This window comes from Bufo bufo, chromosome 2, assembly GCF_905171765.1.
Source record: "Bufo bufo chromosome 2, aBufBuf1.1, whole genome shotgun sequence".
Lineage (NCBI taxonomy): Eukaryota > Metazoa > Chordata > Amphibia > Anura > Bufonidae > Bufo > Bufo bufo.
This window is the reverse complement of record NC_053390.1, coordinates 572419363-572443478: the sequence shown is the minus strand read 5'-3', so window position 1 is coordinate 572443478 and position 24116 is coordinate 572419363. Positions and strand designations below refer to the sequence as shown.

The following is a 24116-nucleotide window of genomic DNA, read 5'->3' as shown; positions in this document are numbered from 1 at the left end:
ACTAGGTTTCCAAATTCAATGTGTGCAGGTTGTAGTGGACTCCCTTCGGAAGGCTGGCCTAACCCAAAAAAATGTGTGATAGGGTTAGCTGGGGTATGTCATTGGGCGCAGAGTCATCAAGTCATCAAGTGAACAAAATGGAGGCGATACGGAATTGGCCCCAACCTGTCACCACTAGACAAATAAAGTCATTCCTGGGAATGGTGGCCTATTACATGAGGTTTGTTCCCCACTTTGCTACTCTAGCCGTGCCCTTGACAGGTCTCTTGAAGGGACACAAGTCAATGATGGTTCGCTGGGATGATCGGGCGGAAGAGGTTTTCTCTACTTTGAAGTCGGCCCTGTGCAGGTCCCCGGTTTTGGTGACGTCCGACTTCAAAAGTGAGTTTATAGTACAGACCGATGCCTTCTAGGTGGGGTGCTGTGCTGTCTTAGGAAGTCAACCGGGAGGAGAATCCCGTGTCTTCCTCAGCCGTAAGCTCACCCCAGCCGAGACCCGGTATAGTATAGTGGAGATTGCCTGGCTATCAAATGGGCACTAGAATTTCTCCGCTATTATTTATTGGGGAGAAAATTCCGCCTGGTGACTGACCACTCCCCTCTCAAGTGGGTGAGCCAGGCCAAGGACAGAAATGCCCGGGTCACCCGATGGTTTCTCTCCCTACAAAACTTAAAGTTTTCGGTGGAAAACAGGGCAGGCCGGTTACAGGGAAACGTGGATGTCCTGTCCCGGGTACACTGTATGGTGTGTGTTCACCCACTCAGGGTTGAACAAAGGGGGGTGGTATGTGACACAGTGAGAGGTTTGGTCTAGGTATTTTCCTCCCAGCATGCGCTGCTGGGCTGATTTTCAGCCAGGTGAGGTCAAATACCGGACCGGATTTTAAGTGCCGGTCCGGGTTTTGGCAGCACCTGGCTGTCTTTAAATAGGCGGCTGGGCTCAGAAGCCATGTCTCTGTGTTGGGATCTGGGAGCATTGTGTCTGGATGAAGGCTTACTACCTGTTTGGCGTGAAAACAGTTTGGTGCTGCTACGAGCAAGGACTCTTTGAGGCAGAATTGCCGCATGGAGTGAATTACCACCAACACCGCAAGGTGACTTTTTGCTTGATTATGACTGCTTAGTAGCTGAAGGAGTTGAGTTTCTTACCTGCTGGATTATAATTTTCAGTGAAGTACTGAATCAAATTGGACTCTGTGCAGCACATTAACTCTTTTCAGATGCCGGTGAGATGGAGTGTGCGCCTATATAATTGATGGCCTATCGTCAGGATAAATCATCAATATCAGATCACCTGGGGTCCAACACCACATACCACTTGTATCTCCACCTTGTATCTCTGATGCCAGAAGTCAGAGCTTGGAACTACACAACTCCATCCATTATGCAGTGGATAAAGCTTGTAACTGTCAAAATCCTAGACACCCCCTTTAATGTTCAGTGTGACATAAGATAGCACTTGGGGTAAACAGTGGGCTCTTATTTTGTCTCTATGGCTCATATATATTTTTCAATTTTTAGAGACAACAAATGATCCAGGTGTGTCATACCGCAGTCATGTTCAATCTAGGTTTACATCTTTTTTGTGTACTCCGGTAGTCTGTGCGTCTCCTGAAGCAATTTTCTCACTCCCGTCACTAGAACTGCCTATTTTTCTCCCCAAAACCGACAAAAGTAAGACATGTTCTATATATATTGTAACAGCTAGACGGATGCGGGCAGCACACGGATGACATCCGCGTGCTGTTTACATTATTTGCGGCCCATAGAAACGAATAGGTCCGCATGCAATCCACAAAGACTGCACATGGGACGTGAAGCCAAACTAGGGTCGTGTGCATAAGGCCTTTATCTACACTGTATTCCCAGATACATAATGAAAGAAGGGTCTCTACTAGTTTTTGTTAGCTTAGGAGTAAGCTCTTCTTGATTGCTGGACTTCTTCCAGAGCAGAATGACGACTTTTCTCCAAATTGCAGAGCTTATCTTGTGGTTACAACAGCTATCTGCAGAGAAAGGAAACAGATGAAGAGCACAATTGTATCTAAGCACAAGAGCTGGGATTCATTTGGGACTTCTGATAGTTACTTCTAATCATCAATCATTTTGTAACATAATCATCTATAACATGGAGCATTATCTGTCAGGAAACTGGATTTCCATCTGTTCCTCAAACTTTCCAGACATGATGTTTTTTAATGTCACATAAAATGAATTGCTTCAGTGCCCCCTTAGCCATTTGCCTAAATCACAGAATCTATTGCTGAAATCATCATTATTTAGTCAATGTATAGTCCTGTTAAAATGCTAACTGCCATTACTGTACATGAAATCCCTGACGTTCTATCAGGATAGGTCCAAGTGAATTAAGTGTTCTGCACATCCTTCCTGATTTACTTCTGAGAACATCACTGATGACATAATTACATCTCCTGATCTCATCAGCTCACTTGTATGTCTGGTTGTTTCCTTCATATCATTCTAAATATTGTGTTTTTTTTAACATCATCACTGAAATGGGAAATTACATTAACATAAAATATTGATTAAATTGTTAAAGTATCTGCAATTTGAAAATTAAAAAAGTTTTGATATTGATGGCCTATTCTCAGTTAGGTCATCAGTATCTGATTGGTGAGGGTCTGAACCCTTGCATCAGTGATGGTGAACCTTTTAGAGACCGACTGCCCAAACTGCAACCCAAAACCCACTTATTTATCCCAAAACGGCAATTTACCCTGAATACTACAGTCCAATAGTATATCTTCCATGTACTTTATCATTTAGTTATAATAGCCTGCCTACATTCAACCTGTACCTGTGCCGTTCATAGCTCACCCTGTGCTGATGAATGGCAGGAAAAGTCTAAGGCATGTGGGTGCCCACAGAGAGGGCTCCGAGTGCCGCCTCTGGCACCCGTGCCATAGGTTCGCCACCACTGGGCTAGGTCATCAATATGTAATAGATGTGCCTAATACAAATGTTCAACAGAACAGCAAAGACTCTTTACTGCAAGACCCAACACAGCTCATTCTTATCTATGTAACTGTGTCAGATAGTGCAGCTCCCCCTTGTACTGATAGGCCCACCAATATATATATATTTGTCAGGGGAGTTTTATTAGTGATTTGGGTCTATATATGTGCATATCTTAAGGAATATCCCATTAAGGCTAGTTTCATACCACATTTGTATCCTCATATCAGACATATACATTCTTAAAAAGAAACAAAAGAATATGTCCTAAAAGGGATGCAACCATATACATTTTAGGGCATACTGTATATTGTTAACATACAATTTGCATGCATTTGGTGGAGACAATTTTGTTGTTTTTTTTTCTTCAAAAGGATTCATACATATATTGATCGTATGCAGACATATACCCTTATATTCAGACATGTCTGCCATTGACATCTATTATATTCTAAGTATACATTACCTTATTGGGCGAGTTTTTTGCTGTGTTATATTGTTCTGAAAGGTTCTACAGTCCACGCTTGGTCAAAACCTGCCAGATGTGTGTCAAAAGGAGAACTAGCTGTGATATATCTTTTCTTATATATAATATATCTTTTATACATTTCTCATAGAAGGCTATGGATACTTTTTTTGGTTCAAAGCATATACTACAAACTGTATACAAAATGTGGTGTAAATTGATCTTTAGTGACAGGTGTAGTGGACCTTGGAGCAAATGAGAACATCAACCAGTTGAGCCCTATTCACATAGGACAAAGTTGCTTACCTAATGTGTTTTTTCTGGTCTAATGAATGGTCGCAACATACTTAGAACATGCACATATATGTGACATTACTGAGGTGTCTCTAAGCATTTTTGTCATCCATTCTGTCTGTCTCCTACATGGATAACAGCTGTTCTGTGATAACTACTAATAGCAGCCATTACAGTGACCATACGGCTTGTCATCCAATTTCCCAGCATGAATCAATCTGCATTGTTACAGAACGTAACAACGCAGAACGATATGCCACTTTGGGTTCATGTAAAGCTTTGCGACAACCCTTGTGGGCACTGTAATGTCTTCCCATTAATAGTTGTCAGCTAGCATCTGTTATTTGTGTAGGATGATTTAGAATCCACTGACGGACTAATAAAAGGCAGCATGCAAGAGGGAATATCAGAGACGGATATCTCCAGACACCTACCGCTTTTATTTTGGGAGGCAGTGGTCTAAAATTATGTGAAAAACTAACAATGGGGGCACACCTATTATATTAAAAAAAGAGTGCGGGCCGTGGTATTAATATAGAACAAATATGATACAAAGAAGAGCAAGAAACACCGCATATGAAAGCCGCACCTCTAAAAAATGTACAATTTATTGAAGACACACTAAGTCACAGACATTTAAAATTAATTGTATACAATTACACCCATGTGTGGACTACAAATATGTCCAACACATTAGCCTACTAGCACAGCATGTAATCTAGACATGTATGCACCACCAAAATGACAACATTGCATGAATAAGGCAACAAGAAATATAAACCAATACTCATCTGATGTTAACACAGGCAGGCATGGTGTGTAGGTAAGAAAGTATCCCCACGCGTATCGCCAGTCAAAGCTGGCTTCTTCAGGGGTCCATACTCCAAGACCGTAGTGTTCCATATGTATACAGTCGTGGCCAAAAGTTTTGAGAATGACAAAAATATTAGTTTTCACAAAGTTTGCTGCTAAACTGCTTTTAGGTCTTTGTTTCCGTTGTTTCTGTGATGTAGTGAAATATAATTACACGCACTTCATACGTTTCAAAGGCTTTTATTGACAATTACATGACATTTATACAAAGAGTCAGTATTTGCAGTGTTGGCCCTTCTTTTTCAGGACCTCTGCAATTCGACTGGGCATGCTCTCAATCAACTTCTGGGCCAATTCCTGACTGATAGCAACCCATTCTTTCATAATCACTTCTTGGAGTTTGTCAGAATTAGTGGGTTTTTGTTTGTCCACCCGCCTCTTGAGGATTGACCACAAGTTCTCAATGGGATTAAGATCTGGGGAGTTTCCAGGCCATGGACCCAAAATGTCGACGTTTTGGTCCCAGAGCCACTTAGTTAGCACTTTTGCCTTATGGCACGGTGCTCCATCGTGCTGGAAAATGCATTGTTCTTCACCAAACTGTTGTTGGATTGTTGGAAGAAGTTGCTGTTGGAGGGTGTTTTGGTACCATTCTTTATTCATGGCTGTGTTTTTGGGCCCACTCCCTTGGATGAGAAGCAACCCCACACATGAATGGTCTCAGGATGCTTTACTGTTGGATTGACACAGGACTGATGGTAGCGCTCTCCTTTTCTTCTCCGGACAAGCCTTTTTCCAGATGCCCCAAACAATCGGAAAGAGGCTTCATCGGAGAATATGACTTTGCCCCAGTCCTCAGCAGTCCATTCACCATACTTTCTGCAGAAGATCAATCTGTCCCTGATGTTTTTTTTGGAGAGAAGTGGCTTCTTTGCTGCCCTTCTTGACACCAGGCCATCTTCCAAAAGTCTTCGCCTCACTGTGCGTGCAGATGCGCTCACACCTGCCTGCTGCCATTCCTGAGCAAGCTCTGCACTGGTGGCACTCCGATCCCGCAGCTGAATCCTCTTTAGGAGACGATCCTGGCGCTTGCTGGACTTTCTTGGACGCCCTGAAGCCTTCTTAACAAGAATTGAACCTCTTTTCTTGAAGTTCTTGATGATCCTATAAATTGTTGATTGAGGTGCAATCTTAGTAGCCACAATATCCTTGGCTGTGAAGCCATTTTTATGCAACGCAATGATGGCTGCACGCGTTTCTTTGCAGGTCACCATGGTTAACAATGGAAGAACAATGATTTAAAGCATCACCCTCCTTTTAACATGTCAAGTCTGCCATTTTAACCCAATCAGCCTGACATAATGATCTCCAGCCTTGTGCTCGTCAACATTCTCACCTGAGTTAACAAGACGATTACTGAAATGATCTCAGCAGGTCCTTTAATGACAGCAATGAAATGCAGTGGAAAGTTTTTTTGGGATTAAGTTAATTTTCATGGCAAAGAAGGACTATGCAATTCATCTGATCACTCTTCATAACATTCTGGAGTATATGCAAATTGCTATTATAAAAACTTAAGCAGCAACTTTTCCAATTTCCAATATTTATGTAATTCTCAAAACTTTTGGCCACGACTGTACATACTAAATACTAAATAGATACCAGCTGTGAAAAAATAATTAAAGGGAGGAGGAGAAAGGGAGGACTGTGACATAACCACCTTCAATTTTCCAGTGAGCAGCCCATGTGTGTGAACAATGGCGCCAAATGACTTTGTATGGCGTACTAAAAAGCCATCTGCGCACGCGCAAGATGGCATGAGACCAGAGATCACACGATGCGTTCCAAAGACAGGAAACAGCATCGTTGGACTGGGAATGACCATCTGCTCGTGCGTACGATGGCGCCAAACCAGATGTATGTTTGCGGTGCGTTCCAAAAGCAGGAAACAGCATTGTTAGGCTAGAAATACCTAGTGTGCCTGCGCTGAATCACCAATTTGCATATCTCGGAGCAATACAAAAATATGCAAATGAGGGAGTATATATTTGCCAAAGTTACATCATACAACAGTCTATAATATATACTTAAAACATTCATGAATAATAAATAACATAGTTAAATCTCCTATTTATTACTTGTTATATATAGATCATAATAGTTCCCCATGATAGCAAAAATCTATATGTGAATCAATAGCATAATATACAATACACTCATTAGTGAATTAATAATATCCAAACAATAAAGATCAATACATAAATCAATAACATGTTTATAATATACGATGCGTTCATTGATGAACAGCATAGCCATACAATAACCATGATTATATACTCCATCTATGAGCATATACAAAAACCTATACACAGATCATACCACCTGTGTAATATGTGAAATAAAGTACCAAATTACCTAGACAACCTATAGTGCAACAATAAATAGTTAATAAATACTAAATTCATAAAATTACAAAAATAATTAATAAGTATCAAATTCATAAAGTTATCACCACTAGTGAAAAGCACCAAAAGGAAAAAAAGGAGAAAGAAAAATGTTTTCATCTTTTTTTTTTCTACCTTCTCTTTTCCCCTTTTCCCTTTCTCTCTCTTTCTTCCCTTCCTTCTTTTATATAAAATAAATAGTATAGATTATTTTTTTTATATAATATTCTTCACAATTTGTAACACATTGAGATAGCCCAACCAAAGGTCTAGTAGGCGCGCAGCGTGGAATAAAGGCAGCGATGTAGGAGTACAAATATGTCTGTGGGCACAAAGGTACATGAAATCATGGCCAATAAAAAATATATTAGTCATCCACTGGCATTCAAATAAAGTCCATTTTATATGTGGCTGTCCTGATTTTTAATGGAATAAGGGGGCCAAAGAGATCTCCTAATAATAAATCCATCCGTATCTTCAGCCAAAGCCGTGAGAATGGTCCATTAATGTGAATCCTTTTGTAAAGTGCCAAGTGCCAATATATAGTGCAAATCCAATCAAGACTCATAATGTGACCTAGAAAAGCAAACAAAATGATTAACAAAATTAACAAAAAATTATGTGTATACAATGTGATCTAAGGCTGAAGATCCACCTGGATTCAGATTTTAACAAATGTACACTAATGCCTCTTGTAGAGCATACAGTATAGGGGGCTGTACACTTTAATATAGCGCTGAGAAGCGAGTTTAATTAGATCACGCACCGGAAAATTCAAGGTAGTTATGTCACAGTCCTCCCTTTCTCCTCCTCCCTCAAATTATTTTTTCACAGCTGGTATCTATTTAGTATGTGTATATATATATATATATATATATATATATATATATATACAGTCCTGATCAAAAGTTTAAGACCACTTGAAAAATGGCAGAAAATCATATTTAGCTTGGCTGGATCTTAACAAAGTTCCAAGTAGAGCTTCAACATGCAACAAGAAGAAATGGGAGTAAGACAAAACATTTTTTGAGCATTCAATTTAATGAAAATACTGATTAAACTGAAACAGGCTGTTTTTCAGCTGATCCAAATTTTAGGACCACATGCCTTTAAAAGGCCAAATCTGTGCAAAGATGTGGATTCATTGTCATTTTCTGTCAGGGGGTCACACGTTGTGATAGCAAAGGCCAAAAAACTCTCCCTTTTTGAACGTGGTCCATCGCTGCTGAGGTGGGATGCAGTAAGACAGTCATTTGGAATTTCTTAAATGATCCTGAGGGTTATGGAACAAAAAAGTCAAGTGGAAGACCCAAAAAAAATTCATCAGCACTGAGCCGGAGGATCCAATTGGCTTTCCGTCAAGACACTGGACGATCCTCGACCCAAATTAAGGCCCTTACTGGTGCTGACTGCAGCCCCATAACCATCAGACGGCATCTGAGACTGAAGGGCTTTAAAAACAAAAAGATGCAGAGATGCAGTCTTCTGAACTGAGCGTTGATAACAACTTGGGTTGTCCTTGTCCTCTTTGGTCCGGATGACATGGCGTCCCAGATTTCCAAAAAGAACTTCGAATCGTGACTCGTCTGACCACAGAACAGTCTTCCATTTTGCCACACTCCATTTTAAATGATCCCTGGCCCAGTGAAAACGCCTGAGCTTGTGGATCTTGCTTAGAAATGGCTTCTTCTTTGCACTGTAGAGTTTCAGCTGGCAACGGCGGATGGCACGGTGGATTGTGTTCACTGACAATGGTTTCTGGAAGTATTCCTGAGCCCATTCTGTGATTTCCTTTACAGTAGCATTCCTGTTTGTGGTGCAGTGTCGTTTAAGGGCCCGGAGATCACGGGCATCCAGTATGGTTTTACGGCCTTGACCCTTACGCACAGAGATTATTCCAGATTCTCTGAATCTTTGGATGATGTTATGCACAGTTGATGATAGATGCAAAGTCTTTGCAATTTTTCGCTGGGTAACACCTTTCTGATATTGCTCCACTATCTTTCTGCGCAACATTGTGGGAATTGGTGATCCTCTACCCATCTTGGCTTCTGAGGGACACTGCCACTCTGAGAAGCTCTTTTTATACCCAATCATGTTGCCAATTGACCTAATTAGTGTTAATTGGTCTTCCAGCTGTTCGTTATGCTCAAATTTACTTTTTCCAGCCTCTTATTGCTACTTGTCCCAACTTTTTTGGGATTTGTTGACACCGTGAAAATTGGAATCAACGTATTTTTCCTTTAAAATTATACATTTACTCGGATTAAACGTTTGATCTGTCATCTACGTTCTATTACAAATAAAATATTGACATTTGCCATCTCCACATCATTGCATTCAGTTTTTATTCACAATTTCTTTAGTGTCCCAACTTTTTTGGAATCCGGTTTGTATGATTTTTGTTGCAATTTTTCAAGTGGTCTTATACTTTTGATCAGGACTGTATATGGGACACTTAGGTCTTGGAGTATGGACCCCTGAGGAAGCCAGCTTTGACTGGCGATACGCGTGGGGATACTTTCTTACCTACACACCATGCCTGCCTGTCTTAACATCAGATGAGTATTGGTTTATATTTCTTGTTGCCTTATTCATGCAATGTTGTCATTTTGGTGGTGCATACATGTCTAGATTACATGCGGTGCTAGTAGGCTAATGTGTTGGACATATTTGTAGTGGGTGTAATTGTATACAATTAATTTTAAATGTCTGTGACTGTGATTTTTTAGAGGTGCGGCTTTCATATGCGGTATTTCTTGCTCTTCTTTGTATCATATTTGGTTTAAAATTATGTGTAATCATAGTAACATAGTACAAGGCCGAAAAAAGACATTTGTCCATCCAGTTCGGCCTGTTATCCTGCAAGTTGATCCAGAGGAAGGCAAAAAAAAAACTGTGAGGTAAAAGCCAATTTTCCTCACTTTAGGGGAATAAAAAATTCCTTCCCGACTCCAATCAGGCAATCAGAATAACTCCCTGGATCAACGACCCCTCTCTAGTAGCTATAGCCTGTAATATTATTACACTCCAGAAATACATCCAGGCCCCTCTTGAATTCCTTTATTGTACTCACCATCACCACCATCTCAGGCAGAGAGTTCCATAGTCTCACTGCTCTTACCATAAAGAATCCTCTTCTATGTTTGTGCACAAACATTCTTTCCTCCAAACGCAGAGGATGTCCCCTCGTCACAGTCACAGTCCTGGGGATAAATAGCTGATGGGATAGATCTCTGTACTGACCCCTGATATATTTATACATAGTAATTAGATCTCCCCTCAGTCGTCTTTTTTCCAACGTGAATAACCCTAATTTTGATATTCTTTCAGGGTACTGTAGTTGCCCCATTCCAATTATTACTTTAGTTGCCCTCTTCTGGACCCTCTCCAGCTCTGCTATGTCTGCCTTTTTCACTGGAGCCCAGAACTGTACACAGTACTCCATGTGTGGTCTGACTAATGATTTGTAAAGTAGTAGTAATCTGTTTTTCAAATGACACAGCACAGTTGTAATAAGGAAAGGTCTAACATTAATGTTGACAGAGAGAAATCTGAGTCGAAATGTGCATTAAAAATCCACCCAATATGCAATTAGAACACAAATTTTTATTTTTGTAATGCCAATTTCCACAGGAGAATAGCCAATGCTGTGGATTTGAAAAAGTTTTGAAAACACCACTCACTTAAACCCACAACAACGCCCAGTGTGAACATGCCTTAAAGGGGTTGTACCCGGACATACCTCCATTTTCACCCCAGCAGCCCCCCTGACATGAGCATCGGAGCAGTTCATTTTTTGGAGATCCGGTGACGTACCCAGCTCTCCATGGGGCTGCCAGGAACCCCGGTGACATCACTGGCACTGATGGGGGCAGGATTTAGAGCTGCCCTAGCCAGTAAAACGGCTAGGGCAGCGCTAAAGCCCGCCCATCAGAGCCGGTGACGTCACCGAACACACAATATCAGTTTATTATTGAAAACAAAAGAGCCTGTGCCCTGCGCGATTTAGTGCAGGGCAAGGGAGCGCATCGGAGCATGAGATGCTCCAATGCCAACATCAGTGGGGCTGCTCTGAACCCGGACAACCCCTTTTAAGCCTCAAACACAAACATATCAGTAGAGCTTAATTCACCCGATGGAACTATTAAAAGTAATTTTTCGGTCTCCATATGGCCGATATGCATTGGCATATAACATTTTTTGCAGTGGGGAATATTGCAATTGACTATGCTATTCCATACATTGGTATGTAGTGGAAAAATATGCAGTGTGGCATATGTTTTCACAAGGTGCCCTGTTAGCGAGATCGCAGCCTTCCATCGGAATTATACATCGAGAGATCGTCCAAACGTATGCCAGCAGTGTAGGCTGAGAATAAATTGTGAGCAGGACTTTACATTCCCATGTGGTATAGACCTATGATACGACACCCATAGAATTATGTTTATTTCCCATGAATGCTGTCAGAATCTTGCAAGGCTCTATATCAGGCATGCTCAACCTGCGGCCCTCCAGCTGTTGCAAAACTACAACTCCCAGCATGCCTGAACAGCCTACAGCTATAAGCCTACAGCAGGGCATTGTGGGAGTTGTAGTTTTACAACAGCTTAAGGGCCGCAAGTTGAGCATGCCTGCTCTATATGGTGGCACGCCATGTACATCAGCCCTAAGTCCTGCAATATAAGATGGAATGATGCCATTGAAAGTGAGTGAATGGAAGGCATGGAAAATGTAGTCATTTACGGTATCTCTCTTGTTTTGTCTTCTGTTTCTCTCCATAGTGGCAGTGCTGTGGGGCATTTGGAGCTGATGACTGGAATCTGAATATTTACTTCAACTGCACAGATGCCAATGCCAGTCGAGAGCGCTGTGGAGTGCCATTCTCCTGCTGCACTAAAGACCCTGCTGTACGTGACGTCTATGAACTCCCATATTCTTCTTAAATTATGCACCTACCATTCTTTCCCATCCCTGGCTACATGAAATACATTATACTGAGCCTTTCTAAGAGTTTATTATTCTCTCTATATACCTTCTCATTGACAAGTGTGCACATGCAAAAGGTACCGACATTGTAGCTTGTAAAAGACTATTAGTGAAAAATGGTAACCCAAATGATTATGCATGGTGATATCTAACAATATTGACTTACTGTTTAACTGAAACCAAAGAGGAGATTTTCCTATATTAATTATGTTAATGAATGAAACTAACATCATAGGAGGGGCCATGTATGTGGTTTTCAGCTTATAACTTGAAGCAAGTACTTTATATAAGAGGGATTTCCCAGGATTTTGATACTGATGACCTGTCCTCAGTGTCCACTGAGACCCCTGCCGATCAGCTGTTTGAGAAGGCACCAGCGTTCCTGTGAGCGCCGCGGCCTTCTCAATGCTTACCAAGCACAGCACGGTACATTGTATAGCAGCTATGCTTTGTATCGCACTCATCCCCATAGAAGTGAATGTGTCTGGGAACGTTACCAAGCACAGCACCTATACAATGTACGGCGCTGTGCTTGATAAGCACAGAGAAGGCCGCGGCGCTCACAGGAGCGCTGGTAGCTTCTCAAACAGCTGATTGGTGGGGGTCCTGGGTGTCAGACCCCCACCAATCAGATAGTGATGACCTAACGTGAGGATAGGTCATCAGACAAAATCCTGGAAAACCCCTTTAAAGAAGCAATCCAGGATTTTTCTTTACCTATATAGTGCAGAATATGCCATTATTAAAGAATAAGAGAGAGGCTGTTCTGTATGTTTTATTGGATGTGTAATTTATGGGTTGTCTGTCATCTTGAGTCCTTCTTCCCAGCAGATATGATTTTCCTAATGAATCCTACATTTCCCATCATGCCTTTCTTTATAGAGATGGAGGGAGCGGAATCTCACCACTCTGCACTCCACTGTGTAAGGGCAGCCATAACAGATCAGTGAGAGAGCTGCTGTCCCCTTACATTGCAAGCTCCCCCTTTATTATGTGATGTAGCTTCATACTGTCTGCCTTCTTTGCCTTGTCATCTCTCTCCTCTGTCAGCATTTACATGCATGAGGCAGAGAGAATTGCAGAAAGTTACATATCATACAACTACACTGGAGAGTCAGCACACACAGATAGTACAGACAGGCAGTGTGAGTCAGGGCATTTATATAACTGCAGCTAATAACTGTATACACTCACCTACTATATATCTGCACTCCTGGTCATTTACATAGGGGAGACATTATATCTTCAAAAGAATACAGAGATAGACAGAGGAACATAGAGGCAGGGGAGGGGCCTGAGAGCTGCCAGGAGAGATTTGACCGTAATGATGTCATCCTGTAGATCACAGGAAGTCAGCCACAGGGAGAGACCGAGTTCCTGTTTACATATTAGAGCTGCTGATCGCACTTGATCACGTGACCAGGTTCCCATAATGAAAAGTTCAAAATGTATGAATGCATTAGGCCTCATACACACGACCGTTGTGTGCACCCGTGGCCGTTGTGCCGTTTTTTTTCGCGGACCCATTGACTTTTAATGGGTCCGTGGAAAAATCGGAAAATGCACCGTTTTGCAGCCGCATCCGTGATCCGTGTTTCCTGGCCGTGAAAAAAATATGACCTGTCCTATTTTTTTCACGGCCAACGGTTTATGGACCCATTCAAGTCAATGGGTCCGTGAAAGAACACGGATGCACACAAGATTGGCATCCGTGTCCGTGATCCGTGGCCGTAGATTACTTTTTATACAGACGGATCCGAAGATCCGTCTGCATAAAACTTTTTCATAGCTGAGTTTTCATTTCGTGAAAACTCAGAACCGACAGTATATTCTAACACAGAGGCGTTCCCATGGTGATGGGGACGCTTCAGGTTAGAATATACTAACAGAACTGTGTACATGACTGCCCCCTGCTGCCTGGAAGGTGCTGCCAGGCAGCAGGGGGCAGCCCCCCCCCTGTAGTTAACACATTGGTGGCCAGTGTGGCCGGCCCCCCCCCCCTCTCTCCCCTGTAGTTAACTCATTGGTGGCCAGTGGGCCCCCCCCCTGTAGTTAACTCATTGGTGGCCAGTGTGGCCGGCCCCCCTCCCTCCCCTGTAGTTAACTCGTTGGTGGCCAGTGGGCCCCCCCTCCCTCCCCCTCCTAATTAAAATCTCCCCCTATCATTGGTGGCAGCGGAGTGTACCGATCGGAGTCCGAGTTTAATCGCTGGGGCTCCGATCAGTAACCATGGCAACCAGGACGCTACTGCAGTCCCGGTTGCCATGGTTACTTAGCAATTTGTAGAACCATTATACTTACCTGCGAGCTGCGATGGTCTGCGTCCGTTCGGGAGCTCCTCCTACTGGTAAGTGACAGGTCCGACCGGGAGCTCCTCCTACTGGTAAGTGACAGGTGGGGAGATTTTAATTAGGAGGGGGAGGGAGGGGGGGGCCCACTGGCCACCAACGAGTTAACTACAGGGGAGGGAGGGGGGCCGGCCACACTGGCCACCAATGAGTTAACTACAGGGGAGGGAGGGGGGCCGGCCACACTGGCCACCAATGAGTTAACTACAGGGGAGGGGGGGACCCACTGGCCACCAATAAGTAGGGGGCAGTCATGTACACAGTTCTTTTAGTATATTCTAACCTGAAGCGTCCCCATCACCATGGGAACGCCTCTGTGTTAGAATATACTGTCGGATTTGAGTTTCACAATGTAACTCAAATCCGACGGTATATTCTAACATAGAGGCGTTCCCATGGTGATAGGGACGCTTCAAGTTAAAATATACCATCGGATTGGAGAAAACTCCGATCCGATGGTATATTAACTCCTGACTTTACATTGAAAGTCAATGGGGGACGGATCCGTTTGAAATTGCACCATATTGTGTCAACGTCAAACGGATCCGTCCCCATTGACTTGCATTGTAATTCAGGACGGATCCGTTTGGCTCCGCACGGCCAGGCGGACACCAAAATGACTTTTTTTTCATGTCTGTGGATCCTCCAAAAATCAAGGAAGACCCACGGACGAAAAAACGGTCACGGAAAAACGGAACCCCGTTTTGCGGACCGCAAAAAAATACGGTCGTGTGCATGAGGCCTTACTGTAAGACAAATTAGTTAGCAATATATGTAAAATAAAAAAACTGGAGTCTTCTTTAATAAGTTAACTTATTAATAATGCATTCTGAATGGATGCGGATCCGCTCAGAATGCATCAGTCTGGCTCCGTTTGTCCTCCGCTCCGCTCAACAGGCGGACACCTGAACGCAGCTTGCAGCATTCAGGTGTCCGCCTGGCCGTGCGGAGGCAAACGGATCCTTCCAGACTTACAATGTAAGTCAATGGGGACGGATCCGTTTGAAGTTGACACAGTATGGCTCAATTTTCAAACGGATCCGTCTCCCATTGACTTTCAATGTAAAGTCAAAACGGATCCGTTTGCATTATCATCAACAAAAAAAAAAAAAAATTTTTTTTTTTTTTTTTTTGTTCATGGTAATGCAAACGGATCAGTTCTGAACGGATCTAAACGTTTGCATTATAGGTGCGGATCCGTCTGGGCAGATACCAGACGGATCCGACCTAAACGCAGGTGTGAAAGTAGCCTTAGGTGTTTGCAGGAGTGGAAAAGTTGATTAAAAAAAAAGGGTTTCAGCCTTGGGACGTTTGGAAGTGGATTATCAGCAGAAAGAAAATGTACTTTGTGTGTTAATACATTACTGACATTGCTCATTTTTTATCACTGATAGGAAGATGTCATCAACACTCAATGTGGCTACGATGTCAGGCAGAAGTCAGTAAGTATAAGTCATTACTTTTCTGCAAATATTGAGACTTGGAAGAGATTTCATATTGCATAAAGACACCTCATCATTCATAGGTTACAATGCAAGGTAAACATTACAAGAAATAAAACTGTCGATATTCTGATCAGTAGCCAACATTTGATAATTACGTTCTATTTACTTAGGGTGGGTTCACACTAGCGTTATGTAGTCCGTTATGGCTTTCCGTTATAACAGGGTTATAACGGAACATAACGGAATCCATAGGTTGGAATGCAAAACGGACGCCTTTAAGAGGCATTCTGTTTTGCTCGTCCTAATAGAAGTCTATGGGAAAACATAACGGATCCGTCTGGGTCCCGTTATGCAAGACGGAAAACAAAGTCCTGTCGATAGGACTTTGTTTTCCGTCTTGCATAACGAGAACCAGACGGATCCGTTTTGATTCCCACAGACTTCTATTAGGATAGAGAGCAAACGGAATGCCTTTTAAAGGCGTCCGTTTTGCAGTCCATCATAATGCAAGTCTATGGGCAGCAAAACGGATCCGTCCTTCTGTCTTATGGATTCCGTTATGTTCCGTTATAACCCTGTTATAACGGGAAGCCATAACGGACTCCATAACGCTAGTGTGAACCCACCCTTACAGAGATATTGCAAATTTTCTGATTATTATTTTTTTGCAGCAGCAGCCATTTTTCAAGAAGTGGCAACAGGAAGTTCCATTATACTGTAGTAGTTGCTGCATAAAAACTGATGGCAAAATGCTGGCATTCTGTCGTGCATTGAATCAATAATATAGTACCAGTTTTATCATCAGGTCCTGAGATATATAAATAAGTGACAGTGACTACCAATATAGTTACACTTTATTTAGTCATTTTTTCCCCCAAAACAAGAGGATGTTGCAGTTCTGTGTTTCTAATATATGGCACACACAGATATCACTAGTAATAATAGACAATTTCCTTTCATGCGAAGACAAAGGTCCAATTCTTTTTTTAATGACAATTTTATAGTTAAGTGTGTTTGTATTTTTTAGCATTTTATGTCTCTTGGAGTATTGCAAGTAATCTGATGATTTGAAATTTGAAATGTATAATGTTTCCAGTGTGGAAAAGATTCTGGGTTCCTTTGTGTACATAACTGAGATTTCTTCTTACCTAGGAACTTGACCAGCAAGCGACCATACATACCAAGGGCTGTGTTCCTCAGTTTGAGAAGTGGCTGCAAGATAATCTAACCATTGTGGCTGGGGTGTTCATAGGCATTGCATTACTGCAGGTAAGTGGAATCAGTACTCAGGATATAGGGACCACAAATACCATGATGAAAGTCCTTAGGATAGCCCATCAGACTGGTGGCAGTCTGACTCTCAGCACATTCATTAAACAGCTGTCACCTACACCACTGACTGCACATGTAAATTTCATGCAACTGGAAGGGCTTACTCAACTTTCCACACTCATTCTTAGACAAACTTTTCATACAAGGCTACAAATGAGGTAAGTGCACCCCAAAACCAGAGCATGCATCCACACAAACTGCTTCGACCACTCAGTTTCATACCCAATAAGATGCCAACGCTTTAATGAACTTACACACTGTGCTCTCTGGCAGGTTAACTTCTAGCACTCTGGCATTCAGAAGGTTAACAAAGCTAAGCGCTACTTTTTTTACTCTTCAAAGCTGTAGGCACAACAGAGCAGCAAAGACACATGTATTAGTTAAGATTTAATATTCCATAGTACAGTGCCTAAGAAATGTTACAAAAATGATGACATGACGAAGGCATGTATAAGACAAAACTGTCATAAAAATAAAAAGGGATAAAATAAAGAATAGCAGGCCTCTTACTATCTTGGTTGATCCTCTAGGGCTGACCCCATGTATATATTGATTTGACATTTTTAAAGGGTCTCAGCCATCCCACCCAACCCTCCTTCCTGCTCATGTGAGAGGGTGGCTAATCATATGCAAATAAACGCAGTTACAAGACAAAATTCTTGCCTGTATCATATTGTCTCATGGGAATCCTCTTAACATGATTATTTCTTAGAATATTTTTACCAATCTAGACATAACGAACATGAATATGAAATTTTAATAATTTGAACCACTATTCAATTCTGATGTTTATTTTGGCTGAAAATCCTGGCATCGGAGAGCAGAGAAGCAGCTGAGTTCTCGAGTCATAAAAAGATGTGTTATAAAATGTGGATTATGACAGGGCGTTATGGCAGTTATTATATTTTCCTTTGTCCTTTGTAGATGACTCCAGCCATTCTCAGAAACAGTAGATTGACTAGAGACGGGGTGTAGCTAAAGCCTCATGGGCCCTGGTGCAAGTTCAGCTTGTGCCCCTTTTCCCTCAGTGCTTTGTGGCCAGGAGTAGTGAGGTACATAGCCTTCATGCTGCCTGAGGCAAAAATTGAAACCGCACCCCCCATGCCGAATTCTTGACCTAACCCCTTCCCTCCAGCCAGAGGTGTAACTTGAAGATTCTAGGCCCCAGTGCAAGATCTATAACAGAGCCCTCCCAGCCAGCATTCTATAAAACAGTGTCCTTTGTGGCACAAGGGTCTTTGGGCCCCCTTAGGCTCCTTGACCCAGTAGCAACTGCTACTTATGTTACCTCTGCACCCCCTATAGCTATGCCCCTGTCAGGGCATTCATCTTGTTAACACTTCTATGTAAATTGGACATGGAGCATTGGAGTCCTGGCTTGTTTCTATGAACTCATTTAATTATCCCCCTGAGACAAGACATTTGTCCATGGTTGTTTAGTATGAATTTAATTTACTTGATTTTAACACATAACTGACAACACTGACATATACCAGGCCAACAGAGGCAACAAGGACATTCATTTGGCCTCTATCAGCCTCTGCAAGCTGAACGTATCCCCGTGGATACATGACATGTACACTGCAAATGTACAGAAGTAGCACAGTTAACAGTCGCAATAATAACTCGTTAACTAGATGTGATAACTCGCCAAGTGGGACTGTTAACTCTGCTACATCTGTCGGTTCAAAAGTGGTGAGAACAGAGTCTTACTTAGATAATGACTACAATGTTGTGTGCCTATTGTTTCAGAAATAATCGATCAATCATAATGAGAGTCTGGAAGCAGAAAGACAAGAAGAAAATAGAATCTTAAAAAATAAAAACATAAAACAATGGAAACTACATACTAAACATTGTAGAAGTAGAGAAATGGACTAGGTGACATCACCATTTACTCTTACATCTTGGTATCTGCAGGGACATCAGAAGGGATGCATTGAGTAGGTTGCTAACCACCTAGTCACATATGACCATGGTTGGCTTTTCATGTGATTCTAAAAGAGGATTTACACCGCACATTTATCGGGGCTATTATCAGGAACAAACGGTACTCCAAACTCTCATTCCTGATAATCGGCCCTTGTAAATGTGCTGCCAGTCACCTGATAAATAAGCAAAACACATGTTCATTGGGTAAAATGATCTTTCATGCAGCACATTAAATCTTTGTTCCTGGGCGCCAAATTGTGATTTGTAACCAGCAATCTGCTGCCCAGAAACAATGATTCTGTATGAGGATGAGTGATGGCAGTCGTGATCGCTCGCCCCCTCACTGTGGAGGAGATTGCTGCATGTAAATGCTACTCTTTACCGTCACGGACGAGCTGGTAGTTATTGGGAAGAAACGGTCCCTTCCTGATAATTGCCTGATCAGTCGGGCAGTGTAAGTCCGCCTTAAAAAACGTATGTTCTTCTCTTGTTTTGTGTTTTAATGTCTTAAGATCTGACATTTTTTGTTTGCAATATATCTTCTTTTGTAAAAGCTTAATAAAATACATTCATCTTTAGCACAGGGAAAGTCACCAAAGCCTGCATCCTCTGGATGATACCATGACGTGACATGTTTGTGTTGTCACTATGCATTAGCATGTGGGAGAACAGCAAGAAATGTTAACAGTAATTACATTTTGTTCTACTTTTTGAATGTTGGACCGTTTTTTTATGGTTCCTACTTCTTCATGTTACATAGCCATAGAGGTAAATGATATACTCCTGGCTGTCTCTAGCTGCTAACTACATATAGCTGTTTACATCTATACAGATGTAACATTTTACGTTCACTTTTTCAATCCAGTTGTCCTGAGATAAATGCTGACTCGTCTGCCCTCAAGTCACAGAATGGAAACTATTGAATCTACACAATAATTGGAATAAACTTTCTAAGAGTGCCCTTACACCTTTATTAGATGTTGCCCAAATGAGTCACCCATACACACTTGGCTTGTGTTTTCCATGGGGATACCGGAGATAGTCGCTGTTAGAGAGCTCTTGCAGCAGCTTCTCTTCTTGGAGAACAAAAGTATTGACCATTGAAATTCAACACTTTCAATCCTTCTCTCCCCCAACATCATCTGTCAGGGTAGGGGAGGGAGCTCTCCATACACATGACTGTTGACTGGTCTGACTGAAAACATTTGGTTCAGATGACAATAGGTTAAAGAGTAACTAAACTTTTTTAGAATTTTCTTTTAAACTTCAAAATGGCCCAAAAATCTTTTTTGTAATATACTTTATTAATTAATTATGCAGTTTTCCATCTCAATAAAAGGACCCAAAGTCCTAGATTGTACCTGTTCTTAAAATCATCATTCTGGTACAGCGCCGGCTTGTCAGCGATGTACCGATATGCAGATTTCTGGGTGCCGTGGAGAACGCTGCAGCAGACGGAGCATAGATCGCTGCTCCTGCCTGTGCTAATTCTGGCACCTACATTGGTACCCTGTGCCCTGTACCGATGTGCTCTACCAGGATTTAGCTGAGTGGTGTGGGCTACTGCCTGTGCCCGCTCTTCTCAGGTCAAAGCTCTCTATAACACATCGGTACAGGAGCCTTGAGCTGAGAAGAGCGGGCACATGGCAAGAGCCTGCTCCGCTAAACTAAATCCTGGGAAAGCGCATCGGAACAGGGCACAGGGTATCAATGTGTTGTGCCAGAAATAGCTTGAGGGGAGCATAGGCAGGAGCAACGATCTGTGCTTTGTCATGTGCAGCGTTCTCCATGGCAGCCAGAAATCTGTATATCAGTACAGCGCTGACAAGCCGGCGCTGTACCAGAATGATGATTTTAAAAAGCAATGCAATCCAGAAGTCTGGGCCCTTTTTTGAGATGGAAAACTGGATAATTAATTAATAAAGTATATTACAAAAATGATTCTTGGGCTAGTTAGAACAGTTTAACCCCTTTCCCAAAATCCGCCGTACAGCAGGCACCGGCGGTTAATGTTCGCAATCGGCAGTAATGTTGACCACATACATTTAATCCCTTAGATGCTGTGGTCAAATGTGACCACGGTGTCTGAGAGTGCTAAAAAAACAGAAGCGCACACTTCCGGTTCAGGCACGCATTTCCCTGGCGGAGCCTGTACTAGGAGCAGAGCCTGTACTAGGCTTCCAAGCTCATTATTAGTATATCCCAGCTCTGGCCAGCAGATGGCAGCACTGAACTGGGATATAGCAATTACTATACAGAATAATAGACCATTTTCCATTATTCTCCGCAAGTTGCAATCTGATGATTGCCAGTTGTACTCCACTTGGGGACCTAATAAAAAGTAAAAAAAAGTTTAGAAAAATATAAAATATATATATATATAAAAATTCTAATCACCCCCCTTTCCCCAAAATCAAAATAAATAAACAATTATGTATACTGACCTGGAGAATGAAGAGCACAAGTCAGTTTTACCGCATAGTGAACGTCGTTAAACACAAAAAAAAAATTAACACTGTGGCAGAATTGCGTTTTGTTTTTTTTCCAATTCCACTACATCCTATGTAATATTAAATGGTAGCATTAGGAAGTACAAGTTGTCCCACAAAAAACAAACCCTCATACAGCTATGTGAACGGAAAAATAAAAAGTTATGGCTCTGGGAATGCAGAAAGCGAAAAACAAAAACACAAAAAAACAGAAACTCGCCACGTCAGGAAAGGGTTAAAAGAAAATTGTAAAAAAAAAAAGTTACTCTTTAATATGTACAAGGGCCCTTAGCTTTGTGCTTCCAGACTCCATTCATTGCTTTCCATGTACAGGGAGTGCAGAATTATTAGGCAAGTTGTATTTTTGAGGATTAATTTTATTATTGAACAACAACCATGTTCTCAATGAACCCAAAAAACTCATTAATATCAAAGCTGAATATTTTTGGAAGTAGTTTTTAGTTTGTTTTTAGTTTTAGCTATTTTAGGGGGATATCTGTGTGTGCAGGTGACTATTACTGTGCATAATTATTAGGCAACTTAACAAAAAACAAATATATACCCATTTCAATTATTTATTTTTACCAGTGAAACCAATATAGCATCTCAACATTCACAAATATACATTTCTGACATTCAAAAACAAAACAAAAACAAATCAGTGACCAATATAGCCACCTTTCTTTGCAAGGACACTCAAAAGCCTGCCATCCATGGATTCTGTCAGTGTTTTGATCTGTTCACCATCAACATTGCGTGCAGCAGCAACCACAGCCTCCCAGACACTGTTCAGAGAGGTGTACTGTTTTCCCTCCTTGTAAATCTCACATTTGATGATGGACCACAGGTTCTCAATGGGGTTCAGATCAGGTGAACAAGGAGGCCATGTCATTAGATTTTCTTCTTTTATACCCTTTCTTGCCAGCCACGCTATGGAGTACTTGGACGCGTGTGATGGAGCATTGTCCTGCATGAAAATCATGTTTTTCTTGAAGGATGCAGACTTCTTCCTGTACCACTGCTTGAAGAAGGTGTCTTCCAGAAACTGGCAGTAGGACTGGGAGTTGAGCTTGACTCCATCCTCAACCTGAAAAGGCCCCACAAGCTCATCTTTGATGATACCAGCCCAAACCAGTACTCCACCTCCACCTTGCTGGCGTCTGAGTCGGACTGGAGCTCTCTGCCCTTTACCAATCCAGCCACGGGCCCATCCATCTGGCCCATCAAGACTCACTCTCATTTCATCAGTCCATAAAACCTTAGAAAAATCAGTCTTGAGATATTTCTTGGCCCAGTCTTGACGTTTCCGCTTGTGTGTCTTGTTCAGTGGTGGTCGTCTTTCAGCCTTTCTTACCTTGGCCATGTCTCTGAGTATTGCACACCTTGTGCTTTTGGGCACTCCAGTGATGTTGCAGCTCTGAAATATGGCCAAACTGGTGGCAAGTGGCATCTTGGCAGCTGCACGCTTGACTTTTCTCAGTTCATGGGCAGTTATTTTGCGCCTTGGTTTTTCCACACGCTTCTTGCGACCCTGTTGACTATTTTGAATGAAACGCTTGATTGTTCGATGATCACGCCTCAGAAGCTTTGCAATTTTAAGAGTGCTGCATCCCTCTGCAAGATATCTCACTATTTTTGACTTTTCTGAGCCTGTCAAGTCCTTCTTTTGACCCATTTTGCCAAAGGAAAGGAAGTTGCCTAATAATTATGCACACCTAATATAGGGTGTTGATGTCATTAGACCACACCCCTTCTCATTACAGAGATGCACATCACCTAATATGCTTAATTGGTAGTAGGCTTTCGAGCCTATACAGCTTGGAGTAAGACAACATGCATAAAGAGGATGATGTGGTCAAAATACTCATTTGCCTAATAATTCTGCACGCAGTGTAGAAGTAGCTGTCCATTTAAAACCTACCTTACTGTATGCATATTCCGATCTTTTATCATTCTTTATCAGACGTCCTATACACAATTCAGTTGCTATAACTTTATTGCCAATATGGAGGTAAGTACCTCTTCCCACGTGACATAACGCTGTAGTGTGAACAGTTAAACTATGATCCAAGTCTGCTACAGCTGGGCATGGACAGATGCCAATGTTATAACACATACTATACATCAAATTCTCTTTGTTCACTGCAGTATGCGGATTACAAACTCCGGGCTGCAAATAAATGCATTAGTCATCAGCCCCCTGTTTATCTTCAGTGTGTGACTTTCCTTGGAATACGTCTCACATCTGACAGACCTCCAGCAGCTGGTTTCTGTCATTTATTACCAAGGTATCCCACAAGAGAGCACAACCCAATTTAAGAAGAAGGTAAAATGTTCAATATGCACTTATGACTTGAACACTGATATAAGGATGTCATTAAAGACTAGTGCATATCTATGAGCAGTATTTCGAGTAATTATCTACTCCAGTGACCATTAGAACATGGGGCTAAACAAAGGCCTGATGAAGACCTCATTCACTGCAGGCAGTTGTTGTAGGCCTTAAAGCAATTCCACTACTGAACTGTAAGAAACACATCTAATATTTACTGGTTTGGGGCCCGATTTCACAAACTGAATTTTTTTGC

General features: G+C 41.9%; 1 protein-coding gene across 1 annotated transcript in view; it reads left to right on the top strand.

Moving 5' to 3' along the window:
* The window catches only part of TSPAN5 (tetraspanin 5), a 176268-nt gene that overhangs the window by 143821 nt on the left and 8331 nt on the right, over positions 1-24116 (top strand). The window contains exons 5-7 of the mRNA XM_040418180.1: positions 11778-11903; positions 15725-15772; positions 16928-17044. Of these exons, the coding sequence (XP_040274114.1) occupies positions 11778-11903; positions 15725-15772; positions 16928-17044 (291 nt within the window). The remainder of the gene's footprint in view (positions 1-11777; positions 11904-15724; positions 15773-16927; positions 17045-24116) is intronic.